The 25,329-nt window shown below is 56.4% G+C and overlaps 1 protein-coding gene across 8 annotated transcripts in view; it reads right to left on the bottom strand.

Annotated features, from left to right (window-relative positions):
- The window catches only part of GATAD2A (GATA zinc finger domain containing 2A), a 47,337-nt gene that overhangs the window by 9,265 nt on the left and 12,743 nt on the right, over positions 1-25,329 (bottom strand). For 2 of the 8 annotated variants that reach the window (XM_056119369.1, XM_056119366.1), the window contains exons 1-3: positions 23,608-23,869; positions 11,300-11,388; positions 5,847-6,100 (exon numbers count right to left, since the gene is read on the bottom strand). In XM_056119369.1, the coding sequence (XP_055975344.1) occupies positions 5,847-6,100; positions 11,300-11,314 (269 nt within the window). In that variant the 5' untranslated portion in view covers positions 11,315-11,388; positions 23,608-23,869. Of the gene's footprint in view, positions 1-5,846; positions 6,101-11,299; positions 11,389-23,607; positions 23,870-25,329 lie in introns of those variants that run through there. The other 6 variants (XM_056119364.1, XM_056119370.1, XM_056119367.1 and 3 more) reach the window with 6 other exon arrangements.

The raw sequence follows: 25,329 nt of genomic DNA, 5'->3' as shown, positions 1-25,329 counted from the left end.
GGCGTCACTACGTGAGGGACACAGAGACAAAAAAGGCCAGCAGGAACAATCATGCTGATGTGTCTAGACATACATTAAGCAAAGACTCACAGCTCTTAGGGCTGGAGTGATAGCACAGCGGGGAGGGCGTTTGTCCCATACATGGCCGACCCGGGTTCGTTTCCCAGCATCCCATATGGTTCCCTGAGCACAGCCAGGAGTAATTCCTGAGTGAAGAGCCAGGAGTAACCAACCCCTGTGCATCGCCAGGTGTGATCCCCCCCCCAAAAAAAATAAATAAAGAGACTCATAGCTCTGAAATCCTCCACAACCACCCCAGAGCCTAGTCCCAAGAAAGCACCAGGCAAACGCCAGGAAGTGACCATAAGACCCAACCAGGCGTCTTGGCTCCAAAGGGTCCTGGTGTATGAGGAGGGCTGGGAGCACCGCTCGGTCCAAGGGACTTTGTGGAGCCAGGAACAGGTCACAGACACTGGTTCTGAGGACTGTTGGGCACTGGGCCCTCAGGGGCCTGTTCACAGAAAGGCGTATCAGGGGAGCAACCTTTGCAACTCTTGTGCAAAAACACACCCCACCAACAATTTCCAGTGGAAGAAAGTTCTGGCCAAAGAGCCAAAATGATCAAGGAATTTCACTTTTCCCAAGCCCAGATGAGGCTGGGAGATACTGTGAACAGGGGCTAGAGTGGCATCAAGTGGGGCAAGTGCGCACGCGCGCGCTCGCACACACGAAGACCCTCGTGACATAAACTGGACTCCAGCACTGGATCAGGAATCTAGACATAGAATGCTCTAGGAGGGGCTGGAGCAATGATACAACCGAGAGGGCATTTGCCTTTCATGTGGCCAATACAGGTTCGAGCTCCAACATCCTATAATCCCCCACCCAGTATGACTGATTCCTGAATGCAGAGGAAGGAGTAACCCCTGCCCTGAGCATTCCTGGGTGTGGCCCCAGAACAAACCAAAACAACAACACAAAACCAAACAGAATCTGTGGGAGCAGGCCTCATTCACCAAGTATTAAGGGACAGAGTGAAGACAACAGGGAGGACAGTGGCCTTGAATGCATCCCTGGAACCATCAGAGTGTGGCCTCTTCCTTGCCCCCGAAGAAACAAGGATGCAGGAGATGTGCAAAGATCTTCAGTGGAGTAAGGACGCCGGTATGGGAGAATGAGCGACGAGCTGCCAGCTCCAGCCCCCGCCACTGAGCCTCCCAGAGCTGCAACGGGACGTGCAGACACTGCTCCCCAAGCACATCACCAGTGGGCCCAGGCAGAAGGGGGTGGCACTGAGGTGGGTCTGAGCCTTGGCTGCTGAGCACAGTCCTCCTAAGGCCATCTAGAGATGCCAACGTCATTTTGAGAAGCGAAACCCACTGACAAGTAGAAGAAGCCGCAGCAGATACACCACAGTGTCCCTCCTAAAGGCTTCCAGTGGCATTTGGCCTACCAGTCCAAGGGAAAAATGACTCCACACTCCCCTGAAAACTGACCTTGAAGCAAGCAGAAGAACCTCACATGACTCCACCCCACAGGGACATACTGAAGGAAGAGGGCTAGTGGCACAGGAGGGCCCCCTGCTGCTGCCCTGGGAGCACCAACACCCTATCACCACACACAGCCCTCACACCCCAACTCGCTCCAGGACAACATTCCAGCAGACAGCTGGCGGGCAAGGAGGCAGCTGCATGGGGCCCGGGTCCCTCCACCCTGGGCAGGAAACCATCACTTTTTGTCCCCCAGGGAAGAGGATGACAATCACACAGCAGGACAGCACCGCCAACCTCTCTGGAGTACCAGTGGCTCAAGATTTAAAAACAAACAAACAAAAAAAAAAAACAAAAAAACCAAACTGAGGGACCAGAGAGACAGTACAGTGGGCAGAGCACTTGCTGTGCAACCCAGGTTTAATACCCACTATCCCATAGGGCCCCCTGAGGCCGGTCAGGAATGATTTGCAAGTGCAAAGCCAGGAGTCAGCCCTGAGCAATGCTGGGTATGGTCCAAAACCAAAACTAAACGAGGGGGTCAGAGAGTTTCAAAGAGTTTCAAAACACTTTGCACACACAGGGGCTCGAGTTTGGTACCTGAAACCACCAGGCAAGGCCCAGCCTTGGTACCTGAAAGTATTGTTGACCCCAGCAGGGGATGGCCTAGCATTGCTTGGGAGGCCAAAAACAAAAAGAAAAATGAGTAAAGGTGCAGTGCCAGACCCCCACAGCCCATGACAGCCTGGGATCGACTCTAAAATTGTCCCAGGGGCTGAGGTCCTAGCTCAAGTGGAAGAGCACATGTCCTCCAAGGCCCGAGCACTGCAGGGGACTGTCCCCTCTAACAAATGTGACCAAGTCATTTCCAGGATTTCACAGGAGACACAAGGACCACTGTCACACAGAAATTGGAAGGAATGACCAAAGTCACAACAGATTGGAGCCCCGCAGCGTCCACACCAAAGCAAGCTGATGCCACACAGTGCCTCGCCGCCACTCAGCACAATGGGCCACATGAGTGAAGCCTGCCAAGCGAAAAGCCAGCACAGTGTGTGCCTGTCACATGGTGGGCATCCGGCAAGTCAGGTATACTGGGGCCTTCTGAATCCCAAGTGCCAGGCAGGCACAGGCACAAAGGTCTGTGAAGCATAGCCCCTTCCCACAGCAAAGATCACAGGAGGGGCAACAGAGAAGGGGTATGCACAAACGCCCCAAAGCCATGGACCTCAGGAACAGTGCAGCCGGGGATCCCTCCCGCAGGACCCACACCTTTCACCATGACCTTTCCCCCGATCCCTCGAACATTTGTGACCAGGCAACCCAGAAAGCAGCTGAAGTGTCAGATCCTGTTGTGTCAGCTCTGCCCCAGGGGCAATGAGGGGCCCGTCATGGAATGCCGCCCCTGCCAGGGACAGCACGTCCATCATGCTTTCAGCACTGCCAGCTGGAGGTAGGGGGTGGGGTGGGGGGACGGCGTGTCTCTCCCAGTGGGGGCGGGCTCCAAGTGGAGCCTCGTTTTCCCGAGGGCACACTGAAACCCCGGCTGGTGCACTCGCTTCTCAGCTCCCACAGTGAGGGGTAACTTGGGCGTATGGTTCAATGGTGTTTGCCAACTATGGGGTGCAGCTGCACTGGCCATCGGAAAATCCTGGCATCGCCCCAACAATTATCCCAGAACCAGTGATCACTGCTCTCCACCCGGCTCCTTCGAAGACACCTGCTTTTGGGGTTTGCCCTCCTGGGGCTCCTACGGCTCTGCTCTGCACTGCAGACACCCACCCGGGCCCAGCATGTTTCTGTCAGCCACATTCCTAGGCTCGGTCACATGCGAAGCAATGAGCAAACCGACCACACCATTCCATATGCCCAGAGAAATCCAGTTAGCCTGCACCTCGCCCACACTTGCCACTGTCTGTCTTTTTCATTCCAGTCGCCCTGGACACTTGCCTTACAGTATGGCACACATGATAGCCAGGGGCTGTCCGTGTGCCCATAAGCTGTTTGCGGTACGTTCTAAGAAACCGTATTAGGACCTGACTGGCCTGAGGCCCCTGAGTTGACAGATCAGTCTGTTTCCTATCGGTAACTGGGCTAAACGCTCACATGAAAGAGGATGAACTGCATGGTTCTTCCAGCCCTGTGAGCGGATGCGGCAGGAGGTTTGGTGGCTTGGCTGTTGGTGCACAAACTTCTGGCCAGTGTGTCTTCCTGATGGAGCATTAGAAACCCTCCCTTGAACTCAAGTGACAGTACAGCAGGGAGAGGTCTTGCTTTCTTCGCACATGGCCAATTCAGGTTCAATCCTCGCCACTCCATATAGTGAACTGAGCCCCACCGGTGTGGCCTCAAAGAAAGCCCCCTCCCTAACTCTGGAATTCTCGATTCCCCCCGCCCCCCCACCAGTGTTCTCATGCTGTGCCTATTCCCTTCCTGTCATCCAGAGGGGTCGTGCAGATTTGGACACTCATGCAGTGAGTGACACGGTTGGGCTCACATCTGTCCTCTCACCATGATGCTGCACGGTTTTCTGCTCGTTTTTTCTATCTTCTGTAATCTAATTATTTTAGAATAACATTATGGTGCCGAGGAGCACAGTGGTAGTGTTAGGGATCAAACCCGGGGCCTTGTGCCTGGAAGGCAGCACTCTACCATCCTTTCAAAGCTAATGCCCTAACAGTTGCTCTTGGGATTACATAAGCACCTTAACTTGGGTGATATTAACTGGACTCCGGAGTCCAGCAAGCGGCTTCCCTCCTCACTCACACGGTGACATCAGACACGGCCCAGGGAAGTGCCAATGTAGCTTTGGTTAGCTCTGCCCAGGTAACAGATTGCGTCTCAGTAAGAGAACCTTTAACACACCAACACTGGTGCTGCAATCTGTGTTAATTAGACCAAGTTCGAGTGAGCCACCAGTGGGCCACAATACCGTCAAGGATGAGCCCACACACAGTGCTCTGCTCCCTTCCCTGCACCCGCTTACCCTGAACTTCTCCTGAACAGGCTCCGTGGCCATTTCCACAGGTGTCCTCAGGCTGTGCGACAGAGCTATTGGCATTCCGGGAGCCTGCCTTTGAGGCAGCCACTTGTCACCTTGGCTGGGCAAGCCACTGATGGCCCTCCAGAGAAGCTGGTGGTGCTCACAGCCACACGGGCTAGGTCAGATGTCACTCCTGAGGTGGGCGGGCCCACAGGCCAAACCACAGCTGTGCTCTTGCTGTTCCCATCCCCAAGTCCCGCAGTTTCTAAGCACAAAACGTTCTCAACTGATTTCACATCTCTTCCAGAGTGCCGTGATTTGGGGAATGGTCCTGTCTCGCTCTAGTTATTTGGGAACAACGACCAGAACCACCCCCTCACTCAGACTCTACCTGAAGCTGCCTTTTGGCTGGTTTATTCTGAAAATAAAACAGGCACACACTAGGAGACCAAATCAGAGAAACCGCCGAAAACCGCCGACCTAGGGTGATGGGGGCCTGCAAGGAAACCTACAGCTCACCTGCCGCCTCAGCCTCTGAAGCCCCACGCGGGCAGGACAGTGTGCGCTGAGCCGTCTCAGGTCAGCAGACACTTGAGGAAAAAACAAAGATGATGTCCAAGAGAGCAGTAGACTAAGCTCATGCTTCCATACCCAGAGGCCTGGGTTATGTATCCCCAGCACCACATGGTCCCAGGGGGTGGCAGGGAGCCCTCTCTTACAAACACCAGGAACACTGCCCGTCCGTCTCCAACACGCCCAAACTGGGCTCCAAAAAAAGAGATGACAAGTAGAGTTTCAACAGAGCTAAAGAAATTCCAGAAACAGCACCCCACATGGTAGTGGAAATGAGGCAAATACTGCTGCAATTAGCACAATGGGGAGAGCAGACAGAAGCAGCGCACAGGACAAGCCGCCCAGTTTCACTCCATTCAGGTGCCCAAGAGGATAGCTGCCTGGTGGACATCCTCCGGACAGGTGGCTGGCAGAGTCCATGTGGGCATAACTTCTGTGTGAAACTCTCTCTGAACAAAGGATGCACCACCCTAATTAAGGAACACAGACTCTCGCAGCAAAAATCACCTGAGAGGTGGCACTTCAGTGTTACCAGGCTAGTGACAAGTCGCCACTCCTCACTCCCAAGCTCAGGAGTGGCTGTGGGAATTCCAAGCTACTGCTCCAAGGAGGCAGAGAGATGTAGCAAGGGATGCAGGAGCTGGGCTTGGCTGTTAACAAGCTTATGTAACTCCAGCTCCCAGACCCTAGGCACAGCAACCACTGACCAGTGCAGTGAGACTGACTGGTCCACACCTCCTAGTAAAAGCTCCTTCCTGGTCCCATGGCCCTCCCCCCCCCCGGCGCTGCACCCCACTCACCTGCTGGAAGTGCGCATATCCACGGGCTCATCTGCCTGCCCTTCACCTTGCCTCTCTACTGTGGGCAGCGCAGGGGTCGGGCCTGCCCCGGGCTCAGGTGTCCCCCGCACACTGCCCTCGGCACTTCCGTCCACGGCAGGCGGCAAGCTTCTCTCCATTTTCACTCTCTTGCTCTCCGCGTCGTCCTCCGCTGGGCCCCAGTCCATAGGCCGTTTCTGACTCCGGGTGCAGCATGCCTCTTCGGTCATTCTGAACTTGGGGGAACAAAACGCAACTATTAAACTTGGCCTCTCTGCCACCAGTGCCCTGTCCCCTTGCCGTGTGGTGGTGGCAGGAGAAAAGAGCCACGTCCAGGACATTTGTTCCCTGTCCTGGAAGGCCTGGCAAAAGCAAGGTGTGTGGGAAATGGAGGCCCATGGGCCTTGGGTGGGACAAGGGCTAGGGGCTCTGAGCTGGAGACCCCAAGTCAAGCAGGGAAGCTCCTGGAGCTGTCCCGGCCTGGGGGACCCTATGCCCAGGAGTAGAGTGAGGTGGGCTTAGCTCTGCCTCGTACAGCCTCAGGCAGAGCCCCTCGACTCCCCACAGCGAGGGGCTGGCTCACCTCAGGGGATTGGGGTATGGGGTGCCATGGAGCCCACAGGCTGCAGCCATGTAAGCAGTGGGCTGAGGCCTGGCCCAGCACAGCACCCACACCAGCTACCTGCAGCACACACATATCTCGATTTAAAGAAGAAAGAAGGAAAAAACAGCTGAGTCAGTTTTTGATCCCATGACATCACTGGGCTCCACATGACCCTTCCCAGGATTCAGTCGCAGAGACAAAGCACTTTCCAGAAAACCAGTCTGAACCGGTTCCAGACAACAAGCTGAAGTGTTGTTAACCCTCACTGAGACAGGAGGGACAGCAGGGATGTCTGTCTGCGGGAGGCAGGCGCTGGCATTCCACAGCAGAGGCTGGGACAGGGCCGCTCTTAAAGGGACCTCGACGACCCAGCAGCGGGATGTGAAACAAGAGGGTCTGATGCACAGGGGCTGACCCCAGGGACAGAGAAGAACCGAAAGCTGGGTTGGGGGAGCAGCCCTCAAGTGCCATGCTTGTCCCAAGGCCAACAGAGCCCCAGCCACTGGCATGGGAGCCTGGGAGGGCTGCCCTGATGTGCACTGCCTCACTTGGGGCAGCCCACTTCAGTTTCTTCACCAGAGACCCATATTCTGGGGGTGTGAGCAGCACAGCAGCCAGGTGCCTCCAGTGAACAGCCTCTCTGCAGCCCCCTCAAAGGGTCTAAGCACTGGCTGCAGGGAGGACAGTGGGCCCAGCTCAGGTACCTGATACCACTCCCATATCTGCAGGCTCCCCGCCCTTTCTCCTGGGCAACTCCCTGGGGGAGGAGGGGCTACTTTTCTGCCTTGGGGAAGGAACATTTGCAAGGTTTTTTTTTTTTGTTTGTTTTTGTTTTTTAAGTTTTTGGGCCACAGCTGTGCTCTAGGGTAACTCCTGGCTCTGCGTTCAGGAAGTACTTCTGGCATGCTCAAGAGACCATAAGGGATGCCGGAGATCAAATGCCCTACCTGTTGTACTATCACTCTGGCCCCATATGTCTATAAATCGGGTGATGCTCAGGGGTTACCCCTGGCTCTGCACTCAAGAATTACTCCTGTGGTGTTTGAGGGACTTTATGGGAGGCCAAGGATTGAAGCCGGGTCAGCCGCATAAGCTGCTACTGTACTACTGCTCCGATCCCAAGACTCAGAAATTTTGGCAGTCCCCCAGGACTCAGATCTGAGAGTATCAAGTCCAGCACTTGGGGGGAGTTAGGGCCCTAAAGGCAATTCCCCCGCAGGGAAGGAGCTTCAGGGAATGGGAAGACCCCTCCTCCCACCATGCTGCACGCTGAGCTCTACTTCCCTACTCCAGGGCTCATCCAAACCCAGGCTTCCTAAGACCTTCCTCCTCACCACCCACAGGCCATGACCCAATCATGAAGTCACGGGCACCTTGGGGCTCATTAAGCGAGGCTGGTGGGGGCACATGGTCAGAGGGGCTGAGCAGAGCTGCCCACAGCTCCTGCCTCCTGCTGTGTGTGGCATAGGGCAACTCTCTGAACCCCAACTGGAGCTGTACCCATTCCAGCCTGCAACCGGGGCCAGCCTGAGCACACTATCAACCCTGCTCGGCCAGCAGCTCTGGGGGGCCCCTCCCCCATCGTGAAGTACAAGCACAGCTGGAGGAACAGGAGGGCAGGCTGGGCTGCAAGAAGACTCAGGCCTGGCTGGGGGGGCGTGGGGGGGAATGGACGACCTCCTCCACTCCCAGCCAATCCACGTGCTGGGGCCGGGAGGGGTGAGCAGCACTGCTGCAGTGCAGAGAGGAGAGCAGAGCAGACTGAAGGGCCAGGCCAGATGACCTGCTCAGACTCCCAGAAGGCAAGGCCTGGTGCGTGAGGGCAAAGATTGCTGCCAGCCAACAACTGCTGTTTAGGAGCTGGGTCTTCAGACCTCACAGCTGCCAGAGCCGTGGAGAGGACAAGGCTGAAACTTAGGTGGTCTTGACTCCTAAAATCTCTCTCTAAACACAAATATGCCACAGAACAGTCCCGGGATAGTGCCCCGAACAGAAGGCAACGAGGGTCTTTGGGTGGAACATAAAGTGGCATCATTCATCAACCACCATCTCATTCAGGGCAATTCTACTCTGCACCTGGGCAGAGCCCCTCAGAGGCGCCCAGAAGCTCCGCCAGGGAGGCAACTGCTGCCATACTGGGAGGTGCCATCTTGACAGCAGCACCAACTGCAGGTGACAGTCCTACTCCACGCTGAGTACGCTGAAACAACCCCCCAGGGGTGACAAAAGCAAAGGCAACAAAATGATCTGCTCCGGCTGCGGCACGTCTCTTTTGATGGGGTCGGAATAAATCTGCCTTTCCAAAACATGTCATGGAACAGAGGGGACAGCTGCTCATTTTTTCCTGGGGGAGAACCCCCAAGAGATGCCTCAGAAGTCCTATTAGGGCTCCTGTATGTAGCAAAATTAACCGGAGGAGCAAAGTGACAAACTTCTTTTAACAGACTCATCAATACTTGAAAAATAAAACCTGAACAGCCCCCAAGATTCCTAAATATGAACCCACATACATCCCGAAAGAAGGGAGGGTGTCCCTGCCCGGAAACAGCAGGCAGGCTCAGCCTGGGCTCGGCCTGGGGACACGCAGGTCCTGAGTTAAAGGAGACAGAAGAAAGTGTTAGGGAGGTGACACAGAACTACGCTCTTTGTTCCCCCAGATGCAGGCAAGCTCCCGCCCCAAGGGACCCCACTGCCCTTCCCAGTGACACAGAGGAGGTCACAGTAAAGGGTCCCTAAGCTGTCACCTAGACAGAGGAGACTGCAGACGTGTTGAGGCCTATGGCATCTCTACTTCAGGCCTAGCAACTGGCCATGCAGGGAGCCAGGAGCAGCTTCGACTTCCGGAGGGGATCTGGGTCACTGCCAATGTCCACCCGAGCACTGGTGGGGGACAGCACAGCACTCTACACAGCCCACAAAGGGTTACTGTAACTGGCCAGCTCCATACCATCTGGCGAAAAGTGAGGCCTTAATTAACCCTTCCAGGACCGGCTCCCTTAGAGGAGGGCGTGAGCACTGTCCCCCAGACCGACTGGAAATGGAGAAGGCGGCTTTGGCCAGATGCCAAGAAAGGCCAGGAAAGGCCAGCGAGCCGGCAGTGACCCACCCAGCCTCGGTCTCCCACATTTCTCTCTGCCAGGCTGAAGGACACCCCTATCCCCCCAACACCGACTCCAGTGTGCCCACCTTCCTCAGCCTGCAGCACACTTGGGTGAAACCCCACTCCTCCTTGTGCTCTAAGATGAAAAACAAAATCAGGTCATTTGTCCTGTTTTCCACAGAAGAGCCTGACGCTGCTATCCCCTCCTTGTGATGATACACCCCCATTTTACCATAAACTAGATTTCAAGGCATGTCCCTCCCTAAGAACATGACCCCTCCCCTGGGGAGCAGGAATGCACACCTGTGTGCCAGAGGTGTCCGAATCAACATTCGGGGGGCTGTGAGGAAGGCAGCCCAGCCCCTGTAGAGCTGGGGAAGCACATGCCTCTGTCCCTCTCGTCACCAGCTTTCAGAGCAAGGTGGACCCACCGCGCCTTCCAATGAGGGCCAGAGCTCCTGCTTCCTCTGAGCAAACAAGAGTCGGTGGGAGGGAGATTCACACCTGGGCTCCAACCTGGGACACGGTTCCTAGGCCCACCACACTAGCCACACAATCAGGAGGCTCCAGAGGCATTTCTGAAATCCAAATGCCTAGTCTGAGGGCTTAGATGGGGGAGGAGGGGAGGGGCTGGGGAATGGGGCACACCTGGCAGGGCTTGAGGCTCAATCAGGGACCACACCTTGGTTTACATACAACCATTTTTGACAGACTGTGGCATCATCTTGAGACCTGTTGTTACTGGAGCAAGTAATGAGCAAATTCCCGAAGGGGTTCTGACCCCAAGAATATGTGGAAAATTCCACCCCACAGCATGGAATGAAGAAACGACTCAACCCCCCCAGCCTTATGCCCCATACGGACCCTCAGCATTTGGCAGAGGCCCTGTGAGCATTGTGTACCTTGCCCGGTGAGTTTCAGGGAACCAGACCCTGCAGCTCAACAGGCTGCCAGACCCCGGGGGTACGCCCCACGACAGCCAGCAACGCAGGTGTGCATTCAATCCCTAGCACCAAAAATTAATATGAAGCCAGATAGACAGTACATAGGGTTATGGCACAAGCCTTGCACAAAGCTGACCCAGTTTCAACCCTTGGCATCACATGGTTACCCAGACATCACCAGGAGTAGCTGTGGAGAACCCTAAGCACCAAGCACTGCCGGGGTAGCCCGAGAATCCCCATCACCCCAGGACCATGCAGCATCCTCAGACCTGAGCAATGCACACCAGCCCAACTGGTCAAATTGCCCAGAGTGACCCCCAGGTGTAGAGGGGACCACCTGGGAGGCAGATATTAATTTATTAGATGGTAAAGTCAACAAATTCTATTTCAATCAAAAGCCTTTAAAAAAAAAAACCGCACAAGTTTCTGTGACACCATGGCAGAAACTGTTTCACAGATGTGGACCTCCTGACAGCTCATCCACTTGGTCATACCTACAGCATCTTTCTGCCACAGGAAGAGATGGAAGAGAAATGCACCCACTTGGTCTGTACGAAGCAAACCCCCTAACAGCCGCTGGACAAAGGCAGGGAGCAGGCCACTTGGACCACTCCTCCCATCAGCCAGCACGAGTGATTGGAGAGCAAGGACAGTCAGTAGAAGACAAGCCTGAAAGCCCCATGGAGCCAGCACAGCATGCAATCCTGAAGGGCCCCCACACTGAAAAGGGTCCCAGGCATTGGTCGATACATCAGAGTCATACTCCACACCCCACCCAAGCACTCACCTGGCTTCTGGGCATGGGGCGCTGGTCCTACCAGCCGGCCATGGCTGCAGCTATGTCAAAAGGCAACTTGTGGCCACGTGCTGGCCAACCTGGAGGGAAGGACAGAGAGAAGCCCTGAGTGCCCTGGGAAAGACGCAAACGCCCGGCAACTTTACAGTCTCCAACCCCCAACGTCTGAGGTTTTATCCAGAGCTTTGCCTCTGCTGCCTTTCACTGGGATAACAGCAACTTCAACCTACATCTAATAAATGAACCAAACCCAATCTTCGTGATGTACACGGTAACAGACAGGTCACCACACACACAAAAAGAATTTCAAGACTGTCACTGGGACCTGAATCCTAGGGACCGTGTGATCACTGAGTCTCAGACCATCTGAGGGGTAGGGACAGGATCAGTGGCATTCATAAGCACCCCGGATCACTCGAGCGCCAGGACAGAGAAGTTGAGGGTGCCACTTACAGGGACAGAGGGAGCTTCAGACTTACATCCAGAGAAACTGAGGCCCAAATACTGGGACCCCTCAAGGGGTTCAGAGAGTGTGTAGCCCAATTTCCCTCCCCTGAGACTGACTTCCATCTTGGTACCAAGGGAGAAACTGTCACCCCAGCCACACTGAGCCCCCGGAGGTTTGCCCTGAGGCTTACCAAATGCAGTCAGTAGCACCTCTGTTGTCATTCTTGCCCCACATGACTGCCAGGAGCTGCTCTGATACCCAACCTTTATTTTTAAACTGGGCTCACTGCAATTCACAGCTCATGGAAGGTGAGAGAAACACCCCCACATGGAACTTGCAAAATAAGTGAAGAGAGAACTCTCTGGAAAGACTCTGGCACCAGGGAGCACAGGGCACAACCCTCCTGCTGCGTAGCACCCCCACACCCAGTTCCCAGGAAGGACCTTTCTGGCCTCCCTGTGACCCCTCAGGGCTGCAAACCACAGATCAGGTGCTTCCAGGGTCCGGGGCTCCCGGAGGAGGCCAAGAGTGGCCGGGCCTGGGCTCGTCCCTGTGCCTGCTTGCTCCAGGATCAGGGTCAACATCCCTTTAGGACAAGCTCATCCATAAGAGCACACGGGAAACACTGGGGGACAAAGCAGGTTTTAGAAACCATCCAGGGGCAGGGATGCAGCTCGGTGGCAGGGACATGTCTTACACTCGAGTTCTGGGTTCAGTCCCAGATACGAGGCCGGAGCTCCAGGACCATGGGGAAGGCAACTCCTTGTACGTGGCCGACCTAGGTTTGGTCCCCGATTACCCCCATATGCTTCCCTGAGCCCCGTCAGAAGTAATACCTGAGCACAAAACCAGGAGCAAGTCCTGAGTAATGCTGGGAGGGGAGCATGGCTGAGAAGCCCACTGCTCTTGTCACCGCCCCCCCGGACGGGGCCTATTCCCAGCCCCAGGTGAGGCAGTATCGAGTAACCTGTGAGCACACAATTACCGTCGCAGACTCCCCTGCTCCCCTGATAAATCATTACAATGTGGCTTTGACCCTGCACCTGGGTACCCCACTTACCCACACCCCTTTTGCCAGGTGAAGGAGAAGGCAACCCTAACATCATGAAATCTAGTCTCCACACTTGGGCAACACTGTCCTTCATTACTTCATTCTCAAGCTTTGGTGGGGGGGGGGGGGGGTGCCCTTAACTTGAAGAGAGAAGTCAGACACCCAGACACTCCACTGTGGGGGAGCCCTGGTTCCATGGAGCGTCAACACCTGAGCCCCAACACTGACCCCCACACGCAGGGCCCAACCTCATCCTGAGGGCATGATTGGAGGCCCAAATAAACTACTGTCCACACCAACCCCACACCCTGGGGCATGTGCGCACGCAGGGATGACACCGAGTGTAGCTGCTGTGCCAACAGGGAGGTGACAGACCCCAAGCCCCTCAGCTCCCTAAAGCAGGGAACCCGAGCGCTACAGGCAAATGTGGAGTCACTGGCAGCCCAGGGGACAAGGCCCTACTCTCCCCTGAGCCCAACACATCATTAACCCTGGGTCCCCATGGAGGGAGAGTGTGACTCGGCAGGCGAGGAAAGCGAGGCACCGGCCCCACAAGGGCCAAGGAGCCAGTGGCAAGGCTGGCCACACAAGCCCGTCCTTGGCAACCAGAGCCCAAGAGCACCCTCCAGGCCCGGGTCAGCCTGCAGTACCCCAACCACAGCCACCAAGACATCCCAGAGGATGGAGTGGCCCCTCTGTGCACTTCTCCCCAACCCACACATCTTGCCCCAAAAGTCTTCAAGCCCTTCCTGCTGCAGCCCAGGAGACTGAGAAGGCACGTGGGGGCAGCAGACAGGCAAACACAGCCCCAGCAGGCCAGGAACGAGCAGTCCTTCCCCTCCCGTAGCTGAGTCCCCTTTGGCCAGCCAGGACCACAGTATCCAGCTAGCTGGGCATGGAGCAGAAAGGGCTCCTGCTTGGGCCTTATCCAGGCCAGGGGGAAGAGGAGGAAATGGCTTCCATGGATTATAAATACCCAAGCACTGTGTTTGCACCACAGACTTAAAGCAAAAACCTGACAATATAAACGCAAACTGATCCTTAATTAGAACAGCAAGTCAAGGCCAGGAAGCTGCAGTGCAGCGAGAGAAGAGGTGAGGCCCCAGCCCCCCACTCCACCTCCACCCCAGAGTGTCCCCCTGGGGCGCCTCCATCCCGCCGCACTGCAGTCCGGAGAAAGGGGCTCGGTGGTGACAAGGCCTCTCCTTTGAGATCAGAGACCCAGTCCTGTGGACCCCCCATCCCGGGGCCGGACTCCACCAAACCTCCCAGACACATGGGCCCTTGTCGGAGTCAAGGAGGGCCACTTCATTTCCGACTTCCCCTCGTCAAGTCCAGTCAGTCCAGGTCAGGGATACAGGGCAGCCCTGCAATGACCAGCAAGCCCCTCAAGTACTCGTGCTGGGAATATGAATCCCATGTGACTGCACATCACAGTTCCCACCTGTGCTCCCAGCTGCCCATCCCACCACTGTCCAGACCCTTAGGTCCCTGTGTCGACAAGAGCAGAGGAGGGAGCGTAGGGTTTGGTCTGGGCAAAAAAACGCTCTGAACCTCAGGTACCCAGCAGTGTTTCTCTCTCCAGGAACACCCCCACATTCTTAGTAGGGTCTCAGACTGCCCAGCCCAGGAAAGCACCTCTGCCTGCTGCTGTGCCAGACCCCACAGTGCCCCGGACACTTTCTTTGGACCCCAAAGTCCCAAGAGTCTTGTGTCACCCTCTTCCAGGTTCCAGCTCACTGGGGATAAAAGCCACACTCGGAACTCCCAGACCCCAATGCTCCCAAGATGATGCTACAATGAGCCTTCTAGAACCATACCCCCTTTCCAAGGCCTCCAGCATCTGGGGGTGCTGAATGAGGGGGCACCTATTCCTCCCCCTCAAGGCCACAGGGCAGTGGGATTCTCACCAGAGAAATGCTCACACCTCACTGGCACTGAGCACCATCTCCCCAATTTTCCTCTGCCCCAGCTGGGAACTGCTGACCCCCTCTTCCCACCCTGTGTCCTTCTTGTCTCTCAAAAGAGGACAACTCTTAGGCCAGAGGATGGTACAGTGGGTAAGGTGCTTGCCAGGCATATGGCTGACCCAGGTTCAATCAAGGGTCCCTTGAGCATCTGACAGGAGTGATTCCCAGGTGCAGAGTCAGGGGTAACTCATCACTGCAAGGTGTGGCCCAAAAGCCAAAATAAATGAGACGACTCTAGGGACAGTCCCCTGCCCCTGAGCCAGGTCACACTGGTAGAGCCCCTCTGATCTACCACTCAGCAACAACGTGCTCAAGGTCCAGGAACACCAAAAACTTGAACCCTTTGATGTACATCATAACAGCCAAGTATAGTGGGGGCAGGGGAGTTCCTGGGGAGCACAGGCTAGACACACTGGCCCAGGTGTGTTGGGACTGCTGTGCTGACCAAATGAACCGCAGAAAAGGGCCCTGCAGAAGCAGAAGGATTAGCAGAGATTGGACTGGCCCAATGCCAGTCTGGGATGGTCTGGAGTCCCCTGACCCATCTTCCCCAGGACACGCCACCCCTACTCACCCAGGAGGAGCCAGGCCAGACCCACTTCCACAGGAACCTCCCACAGGGCCCCTCACACCCAGCTGACCCCAAAAGCATAGAGCCAGCAACCACAGGCTCCCGCACCACCTTGTCAGCAGCTCTACTATGTCTCCCGGATGAGGGACTATCTGCGGCGGCCCCCTTCCACCATCGGACAGATGAGGGTATACCTGTGGGAACCGTGGTGCAGGGGCAGAGACCTCCTAAAATGAGGACACGGGCACCAGGACAGCTGGCACTCCACAAGCCAACCCACCAACAGGTGCATATGGGAATGAGGATACACACCGTCCAACGCCCAAACCTGCCGCTGGCCTGCACTGGCTGCCACATCCAGTCCAGCCTCCAATGCTCAAGGCAAAGTTCCCAACGCTGGCTTCAAATCCACACTCTGGGGGCTGGAGTGATACCACAGCGGGTAGGGCGTTTGCCTTGCACGCGGCCGACCCGGGTTCAATTCCCAGCATCCCATATGGTCCCCTGAGCACCACCAGGAGTAATTCCTGAGTGCAGAGCCAGGAATAACCCTGTGCATCGCCAGGTGTGACTCAAAAACCAAATAAATAAATAAATAAATAAATAAAAAGAGCAAATCCACATTCTGACTCAACTCCTGTACTCTGGGAGAGGGGGGAGCTTCTCCAAGGTGCCCCCACAGAGTAGCCTTCCCAGTCGGCCTGTAGCACGCAAACAAAGACCTGGCCCAGAGGAGAAAAAGCCCAAAAGAACCCACCTGGGAGTTTCGAGTTGGACCAGAGGCTCAGGAAAGGGTCAGGGAAGGGGTGGGGTTTACCAGCCCACAGCCAGAGCTGACCCATTGTGCCTCAGGTAAGAAAGGGGCCGCCATAAGCTGGTCCTTTCCAGGACAAGAAAGCCAATGTATCCAATCCACAGCTCCTGAGCACCCAAGTAAGAGGGACACTGGGCCATCCAGCCACCAGCCTGCAGCAGGAGGCCAGGCTACAGATGGCATTTGCCTTATCCTCAGGGAGGATCCAGCACACAGGCGGGGTGTCGGGAGGTGGGTGCCGTTGGCTGGCATGGACACTTACACTAAAACAACACAGAAGGGCCACAGGGGAGGAGGGCCTACTCCAGTTCAACCCCCACCCCCACCAGCTCAATGGTCCCAGAACCCCAGGAGGAGTGATCCCTGAGAGCACCACTGGATGTTGCCCCAAAACCAAACTACCCAAAAAAACCATCCCCAAACCATCTCTCCTCAGCAGAGACCAGATGCCCACCTTTATCACATCAGACACATAACAAAATCCCCCAAGAACCAGGCACAACCTGAAGGGGGGAGGGGAGATAGGACACCTGTGCCTCCCTGTCACCCAGGACAGCCCTAAACACACGTGTCACTAACTCAGAAGGGGGACACTCCAGGGGGCAGCAACTCTTCAGGTGGCGTCCCTCAAATGCAGTCACGTTCATGTTCCTGTGTTAGGGCTAACAAACCCTAAGCGAACCCCACCCCCTTTGGCCTTGCCTTCTACTGTTCCCTGGACTCCCAACACTTAGGAGCCAGTTCAGGTGGCCAGGGGCAGGGACAACTGCCTAGCGATTCTATGTCCAAATCCCCTCTCCTTTTGAGGAGGTGACAGCAGCAGGGGAGCCCCAACCCCTTGACTCCTCTTCTCCAATCTGCACTATGAACCGTTGGCCTTCAGAACAGATGCCTCCCCGGGACAAATATCTGGCACTTTCTAGCAAGCAGTCCCCACAGTTCTCGAGCTACGAGGCCCCTGCCCGGGACGGGTGGGGCTTGCCCAGTCTCCCTCCCTGGCTCTGCAAATCGTTTGGGATCCAGACTCTTGCCTGGAGGATGCCCGTGATTAACTGCACTGCTTTTATTGTTTTCCAGAGGGAGAGGAGCCGCCTCTCCAGAACAGGAAGCTGGGAGACTCCAGAAGCAGCAGCCCCATGTCTTCCCTCCCAACATCCTGTCCCAGTCAGCCACTGCAGACACCACCACCATGACTTCGAGGTACAGCAAGGACAAGGACCCAACGAGCCCAGACACGGGAGGGAACACAGTCCAGAAGCAAGCGAGCAACAAAGGCAGTGGAGCCTGGCAGGGGTGCTGTTGAGGGAGCGAGTACCCATGTCCTGCCACCAGCAGGGCCGCCTGGGAGGAGCCCCAGGTGGATCCTACACCCATCTGTCACCAGCTGGGTTCCATCTCTCCAGCTCCGCTAGGTAACCCTCAGCTGTCGGCACAGCATGTTCACCTCACAGCACAAGGAAACTCACCAGGCTGCTCCTCCTGCCGGCCGGAAGTGCCCTGTATGGCTCCTGAAGGGTTACAAAGAGACAAAAGGGCCCAAAGCCTCCACAACTAAGCACACACTCCATATCATATGCAGGAGGCCCCAGATTCAGGTGGAATCCCTTGGTCACCCAAACACTGCCAGGAGCAACCCCAAGCACAGAGCCAGGTGTGGCCCCAAAACACAAACAAAAGATCTGGGGAGGGGAGCCAGCAGCCTGAAGACGCACCACACAGACAGGCTGTTAGTCAAGGCCAAGAAGAACAAGGCCTGACCTCTCCTACAGCGCCAGCAGCGTGAGGGAATTTCAGATCACGTGCATGCAGAGGCAAGCACGGGAACATCCGTGGCATGGGACGGACAGGAAGAAGGACAGGTCCATCGTTTTCAAGACAAGAATCCAGCTGTCTCACTTGTACACCACCCCCCCCCCCCAAAGGGTCCTGACTAGCAGGAGACGCTGCCCCATCAGTCAGTTGCCCCATACAGAAATGCAGTGAATGGATGCACTGCAGGAACACAGGGCTGGATGGGATGGGGTCGACACCTCACGGATGGTCGCTGCAGGTTACTGGACAGAGAAGCAGATTCTTCTCCACCTCCCAGATGTCCCAACCCACCTTTTCAGGAGAGCACACCCCACAACAAGAACTGTGACACTTCCCCGGCCTTGGAACGGACAGATGAACGGCCTTGTCACAATGAGCCAAGCTCCCCAGTCAAACTGTAATTGAGATGTACACCCAGGGGACCCTCCTGCAGCTAAGGGCCAGGGGCACCTCCTTCCACCCTCAGGTGCCACAATACAACCAGATGCACCCCGCCCAGGCTGGGAAGGAAGAAGCCAGATCAAAAAGCATCCAAGATCCAAAAGCATCCCAGCTCAGGCCCCTCATGAGAACCACACACAGAGGCAGCCAGTGTAAAATGCAGGGCGCCCTGGCAGATAGCACCCATCTGTGGGGGAGGGACTGTCCCTCCCCCATTCCAGCAGAACTCAAGGTGGCACCCAGGCTAGTGGGCCAACAGGCCAAATCTGAACTAAAAGGGCAAGGTCCAGTCTCTGGGGCAAGACCTGGTGGCCCTGTCAAGGTCCCTCTGCACACAGCAAGCAGGAGAGAGGGTCGGGCCAGATGTGTTGGGGCAGTGGTGAGTGCTAGTCACACCAGCCTGGGCACACCCCAGTGAGTGATAAGACACCAGGCCTGGATGCCCCCCAGCTGTGGCCTCACTGACCCGGGACTGACGGCAAGAACACAGTTGGCGGAACCAGACAGCACATGGCAAGGCAGTGGAGGGAAAGCCCGCTCGAAGGTACTGCCTCACGAGCGAGACTGAAAGACTCGAGGCTGGAGAATACAGTGGGCAGGGCACTAGCCGGGCATCAGGTCAATGGGGGTTTGATTCCCTGGCACTTTGTATAGTCCCTGAGCCCACCAGATGTGATCCCTGAGCACAGAGCCAGGAGTAAGCTAAGCCTTGAGCACAGCGAGGTGTGGCACAAAAACAAAACAAAAAAATGTAGGCACACAGTTCAGAGGGTGCAGGGTAGAGCTGGGGCTCCCCTCCAAGGGAAGACTTTCCCTGCTACCCCTCCAGAGGCCGCACCGAGCTACCCAGGAACCAGAAGACCTGAGTCCTGTCGCCTCAAAATTGCCCCCAACTCCTGGGAAACCCCTCTCAGGTGTCCTGTCCCTGCCACACATCTCTCATATGGGCTGAGGGGGGGGGGTTCCCTCTGCTCGAGTCCAAGCACGAAATTAAGAACAGCAAAGAAAGCCCTTGCCAGACGCCCCTGTGAAACAAGGGGAGCCAGAGGAGGAGGGGGCGCAGCAGAGAGGAAAGGGGCCCTTCCCAGGGCTACCTGCAGCTGTCCAATTAGCTCACATCCCTTTGTCTTCTCAAAGACTAACCTACATTTCCAGACAGAAAAGAGGTCACAAATGCAGCCTAAAAAATGTAAGGGGCGGGGCAAGAAGCCCCTGGTCTGACACTGCTTGGTGGAATAGCCCCAGATCCTGTTCTTCAGGCAAGAGGGCAGGGTCTGCAATCCGAGCATGCACACACCAAGGTCCCTGACCTCATATTTATTTCAGGTCCCCTTTCACTCATCTCTCTTTTGGTGGTGCCAGGAACCAAACCTGTAATCTCACACACACACAAGGCAAGAGCTCTAGTGCACAGCTCCGGGCCCAGGGGCTTCCTGACAGCGCAGGCAGGTGTCCTCACCTGACCGCACAAGCGGCCGCCAGCAGCCCCACTTGCCTCCGAAGGCCCCATAGGCAGCCAAGAGCATCCGCGCTCACAGGCCACAGCGCGCTCCATGCGGACGGACTCGGTGACTCGTTCTTCTGGTTCTGCCACACTCCCCACCCCACAACGGTTACAGGAAACCCCGCGAGGAGCCATTGCCCGAGGAGGGCTGCCCACGAGACCTCACCTACTCACCTGTTTCACAACCTTCCTCATTTTCTACAAGGAGCATAAATTAAGTCAATTACCAGGGGGAGCAGTGAGGAGGGAAAGAACAGCAGCCATTCCAAAGGGCCACAAACCTCCGTGCCCACACACTGGCGTGGGGGTGCCCAAGTTCCCAAGCAAGCTGCCAACGATCCCTAACAACTCAGAGGTGCAGCCCTGACATTTCTTGCTGAATGACTGCGTCAAGACCCTGCATCTCCTCTTCATTTTTCCACGAGCAGCCCCGGAAACACCAGAACAGTCAAGTTCCTCAGGAGGAGCATCTTCTGGGCCCGGCCCTAGCAGTCCCAAGGTGTTCATTGCAAGTTGGAGGTACCACCACTGACTAGGGACCCACCCACCTCCCCAAAGTCTTGCCCCCTCACTCAGGTCAAGAACACACTGGCTTCTGAGCTGCTCCCAGGATCTCCGCTCAGGTTTCCCCACGTTTGAGATGACTCAGGTCTTCTCCCAGTAGCCGTGGGGTACACCGAGCAGGGACTCCTTATCCAGTGTGGGGGGGATCCAGCACAAACCCCCCCATACTTGGGGGAGACAATCGATCCACAAGCCCCACTAGCAATGCTAAAAACTCACAAAATAAATGACAGAAAACGAGAGGGGAGCAAGAACAGAGAACTGGAACCTTTAAAATGTTTCACAACTCTCAGTATTTTCCTGAGTTTAAAAAACCACGAAATACATGATGCCAAAAGTAGCTGGATTAAAAACCAATGACAACAACAAAAACTGGAGTTGGTAATATGGTAGAGTGTATGTCTGAAGCCCAGGTTCAATTGGGGGACAGTCTATGCTAACCCTAATCCACAGGTTTTGTTATTAACTTTGGTACAAACCCTTCCATGACTTCAAGTTTTTTTCTCTCTACCAAGAATAGCACTACTTTTTTTTTTTGGTTTGCTCTGTTTTGTTTTTGGGCCACATCTGGCAATGCTCAGGGGACCATAGAGGATGCAGGGATCAAACCCCAGGTCAGTCGTATGCAAGGTAAATGCCCTACCTGCTGCCCCATCTCTCCACCCCTCTTTTTAGTCTTGTTTTTATGAGAGTACCATTTCTCAGGGCAGGAGCCACAGTAGAGAAGGAAAGGTTCTTGCCTTGCACACAGCTGACCCGGGTTTGATCCCCGGCATCCCATGCGCCTGCCACGAGTCCCACTTCAGTGGGAAGCCAGGAGTAACCCGAGTATCTTGGGCTGTAGCCCAAAAACAGATACACCAGAAAGAGGGTCAAACTACAGGCCTATAGGCTCTGGGAATCTCACAATGGCGTGGCACATGCCTAGCATGCCCAAGAGCCTGAGTCTGCTCCCAGGCACCACCAACTGCATAACTTACCAATAAGGCTTCCCCAACAGATAACGATGTTTATAGAAGACGATGCCATCTGACTGGAAACTACAGAACCAAATCAGGAATACAGGGGCCAGCCTATCTGAAGATGAGACCATGCTGCATAATATCAGAATCTTAGGGGAGAAGGGCAGGAGAGACAATGCAGTGGCTAAGGGACTTTACTTGCACGGGTCGACCGGGGTTCAATCCCCAACACTCATATGGTTCCGGAGCATCATCAGGAGTGATTCCTGAGTGCAGAGCCAGGAGTTTGTTGGGGTCTTTATGGGGAGAGGGGGCCCCAGATCTGGTTTACTCCCAGGTCAGTTGTGAGCAAGGCAAGCACCCTACCCACTGTACCATCTCTCCAGTCCCACAGTCAGTAGTAACCCCTAAGCATTGTCAGATGTGGCCCAAAAACCAAGAAAATAAGAACTTTAGAGGAGGAACATTGGGATGTGAGGACTTGCACTCCAAATCACTCTCAAAATTGTCCTTCTAGCTCCTTCCCCTCAAAGTGGCCAATGTTCTTCTAAGAAATCCTTTTTCTGGACTAGAAGCCAAGTAAGTGAATACAGGGGTGGCTCCCTGGAGGACAGAGTGGGCTGGAATGGTGTTCGACAAGGGGCCAGGTCATTCCCAGCTCCAGACGGGTGCACCTGCATTAGCAGAAGGCCTTGTTCTGTGACCACCCAAGAAATGCCCTGCTGTGGACTTACAGTGGATTTGCACAGGCGCATTCCCGGCAGGGTGGACCCAGGGCAGGTGAACTCTGCCTCTCAGGGCCTTGGGGCAGCAGCCTGGTCCCCAGGAGTCTCACCTATAAAGTGGGGGCTGTTTCTTCCTCTCCTTGGTCTGTGTACTGCACCTGGCAGACAGCAGGCACTAACATCTGGGGGCCAGCACCACCTTTTGGTCCTTGGCACAACTTGAGGTCAACCAGCTACACATGCCAGCAGCACCAGCAAATGTTACTTAGGTAATCTAACTTGAAAGAAAACTTGTTACCACAGAAGAGACCACCACACAGGACAGAGAGTCCAGAACTGAAGACAGGGCACAGTGGCTATCTGTCCCTGGGCTGACAGAACCACAGCTACACAGAACCAGAACAGCACTGGGTGCTCCAAGAAAAGCGAAAGAGGGTGAAGAAAAGGAATACTAACACGCCAGTGACTCACCCGGACTTTGAGCTGAGAATCTGAAGCTAAGATAAGGATGAACTCCACACCTAAGTTGTGTGAATGCAAGGCAGAGCAGTTCCTGCAGTCCCAGCCGACGGGAGGAGCACTCGGTTCCTGGGAGGGTCCCATTCATAGCCCGCTCCTAGCGCTGTCAGTCTCCTCGGGGCTGGGGCCCTGCCCATAAGCCTTTCCTTGTTGAAGTGATCAATTCCGATTCTTGGCAATAATCCCTTTAAAAGGCCAGCTGCGGCTGTCTAGTCACTGATGCCGACCCATTCCAGGTGGGAAAAAATAAACCAGTGCGGCGCCGCCTAGATACTGAGGCTGATTTAAACCGCGGGGCCCTGAAAGGGGCCGGAGCCCTGGGGGCAGCGTCCGGTCCCGAGGGTCAGGCGGGAAGGGCGCGGGCCTGGAGGCCGCCGCAGGCGTGGGCGCCAGGGACTCTTATTCTGACACGGAGCCGCCGCCGCCGCCGCCGCGGGGTTCAGCGCCGCCACCCGGGACCCCCGCCCGCCGGGACCGCCCCCCGCCAGGACCCCCTCGTGCCCAAGTGCGCCCCCACGCGCTCACCTACAACCCCACCCACCCGAGACCCCTTTTACCACGCCCGGGTCCCCGCGACCCACGTGCGACCCCCGCCCTGCTCGCCTGGAACCCCCGCCCCGTTCACGTGCGCCCCAGCCCAGCTCGAAAGCCCCACCCGTCCACGTGCGCCCCCACCCGCCCAGGACCCCGACTCCACCCAGTCCGCCTCCCCCACTGGCACAGAGGCCGATCTGCCGCTTCCCGGGACCCCCGCCGCCGCCCCCACGTGCCGGGCGCGGAGCCCAACTTTCCCCGCCGCGCGTGCGGGAGGCGCTCGGGACACGCGCGGGTAAAGTCGCTGCTCCCACTTCCCCGCGCGGGGTCCCGTCACCACCCCCCTCCGCCCCGCCCCGCCCCGCCAAGTTGGTCCGGACTTACCGGGCCGCGCTGGCCCGGCCCTAGAGCGCTGGGCCGGGGTCGTGCGGGGTCGTAAAGGAACTGGGCGGCCAGGGGTCGAGGGGCGCGGGGCCGCGCGCGCTCGCTCCGCCGCTGGGGCCGCCCGGGCCCGCGCCGCTCGCTCCGCCGGTCCGCCCGCCCGCGCCGCCGGCCAGATAATGCGCCCCTCGGCCGCACACATGGAGCCCGGCGCCGGCGTCACCGCCCGGGACATGCGCACCAGGTCAGCGCGCCCGGCCCGCGGCCCCCAAAACACCGGGGAGCTCTTAAAGGCGACGCCGCCCGCCCGTGCGGGCGGGGCCGGCGGGGCGGGGGCGTGGTCTCGGACGGGAAGGCGCGGCCAAGCGGTGGGGGCGGGGCCGGGGCAGGCGGGGTCCGGCAGCCCCGGAAGCACCGCCCCCCACCGCCCGGCTCTCCCGGGATTCCCACGCGCCGGGCGGGCGCCCTGGGCGGGTTGGGGTCGTGCCGGCGCACCAGGCTACGAGGCCCCCCCCGCAGTCCTTCAGCGCCGTGAGCAGAGCTATACCAGACGTAGGTCCGGCCCCCTCGCCCCCTGCAGAGCCCCCCTCCCTCGGGGACTCCGCGATCGCAGATCCGCCTCTCCCCGGCCCGCGGAGGTGCGCGGAAACTAGTCACTGGACAGCCAAAACCGGCGACACTGAAGGGTTGTTCCGAGGTGGAGCAGTGGGGAAAGTCGGAGGCACGAGGACACTCAGGATCAAGAGTAACTAGAAAAGGCCCTTTGCACAGGCTCTGGTCCGCATTCAAACAAGTAATTCGTGATGAGACGCCTAGCCCCAAGAGTGATTTCCAGGGGCCAGGGAGACAGCAAGGGGTTCTTGCCAGGGGTCTATCCATCTCCAGCACCGCATGAGGTCCCTGGAACCCCACCAAGAGTCATCCCTAAGCACCACGGGACGTGTGGCTCACGCATATGTGCCTGGACACACAAAAAGTAGCTTTCCTATTTTCCTAATACGCCCGAATACTTAGTCCCATAACCAAAACAAAAGTTTCAAGTACCACAAGCCAGAGTCAGAGAGACAGTACAGAGATTGGGGGCTTTCCTGGTCAATCCTCCATGCCCCACAGATAGGGCACTCCCCTCCTCCCAGTCTGCCAGGAGTGATTCCTCTTGAGCACCCCCAGGTGTGGTCCAAAGACAATTTAAAAAAATTAAAATTCCAGCACAGTCCATGCACTAGGATGTTTGGTACAGTGTTTCATGTTCCCAAGATCCTAGATCTAGATCCTAGATCCTAGATCTAATGGGGGAGGCAGCCAGGTTTGGTTTTCAGTCCAAATTTAAAAATACAGGGGCTGGAGCAACAGACACTACAGCAGATAGGGCATCTGCCTTGCACACTGCCAACCTGGAACAATCCTCAGCATCCCATATGGTCCCCCAAGCACAAGCACCACCAGGAGTAACCCCTGAGCACTGCAAGCTATGACCCAAAAAGGCTACAACAATTAAAATGCAGTGTGTAACAAGTAAGTCCTGCAAATAAGTTTCTCCAATGAGTTCCAAAACATCTATTTTCTTTGTGTGCTGAGTTGCACCCATAACGGGCAGACTTTTGTCTTTGTCCTTGATTCCACGCCGGAATCCCCTAACATTTTCCAAGGGCTTAATGTAACATCAGGCACAACCTCCTAATCACAAGAGAAACCTTCCTCCAGTCTAGAAGAAACAAAATACAG

Source organism: Sorex fumeus, unplaced genomic scaffold (genome assembly GCF_029834395.1).
Source record: "Sorex fumeus unplaced genomic scaffold, SorFum_2.1 ptg000041l, whole genome shotgun sequence".
Classification (NCBI taxonomy): Eukaryota; Metazoa; Chordata; class Mammalia; order Eulipotyphla; family Soricidae; genus Sorex; species Sorex fumeus.
This window is presented reverse-complemented; position numbering and strand designations above follow the sequence as displayed.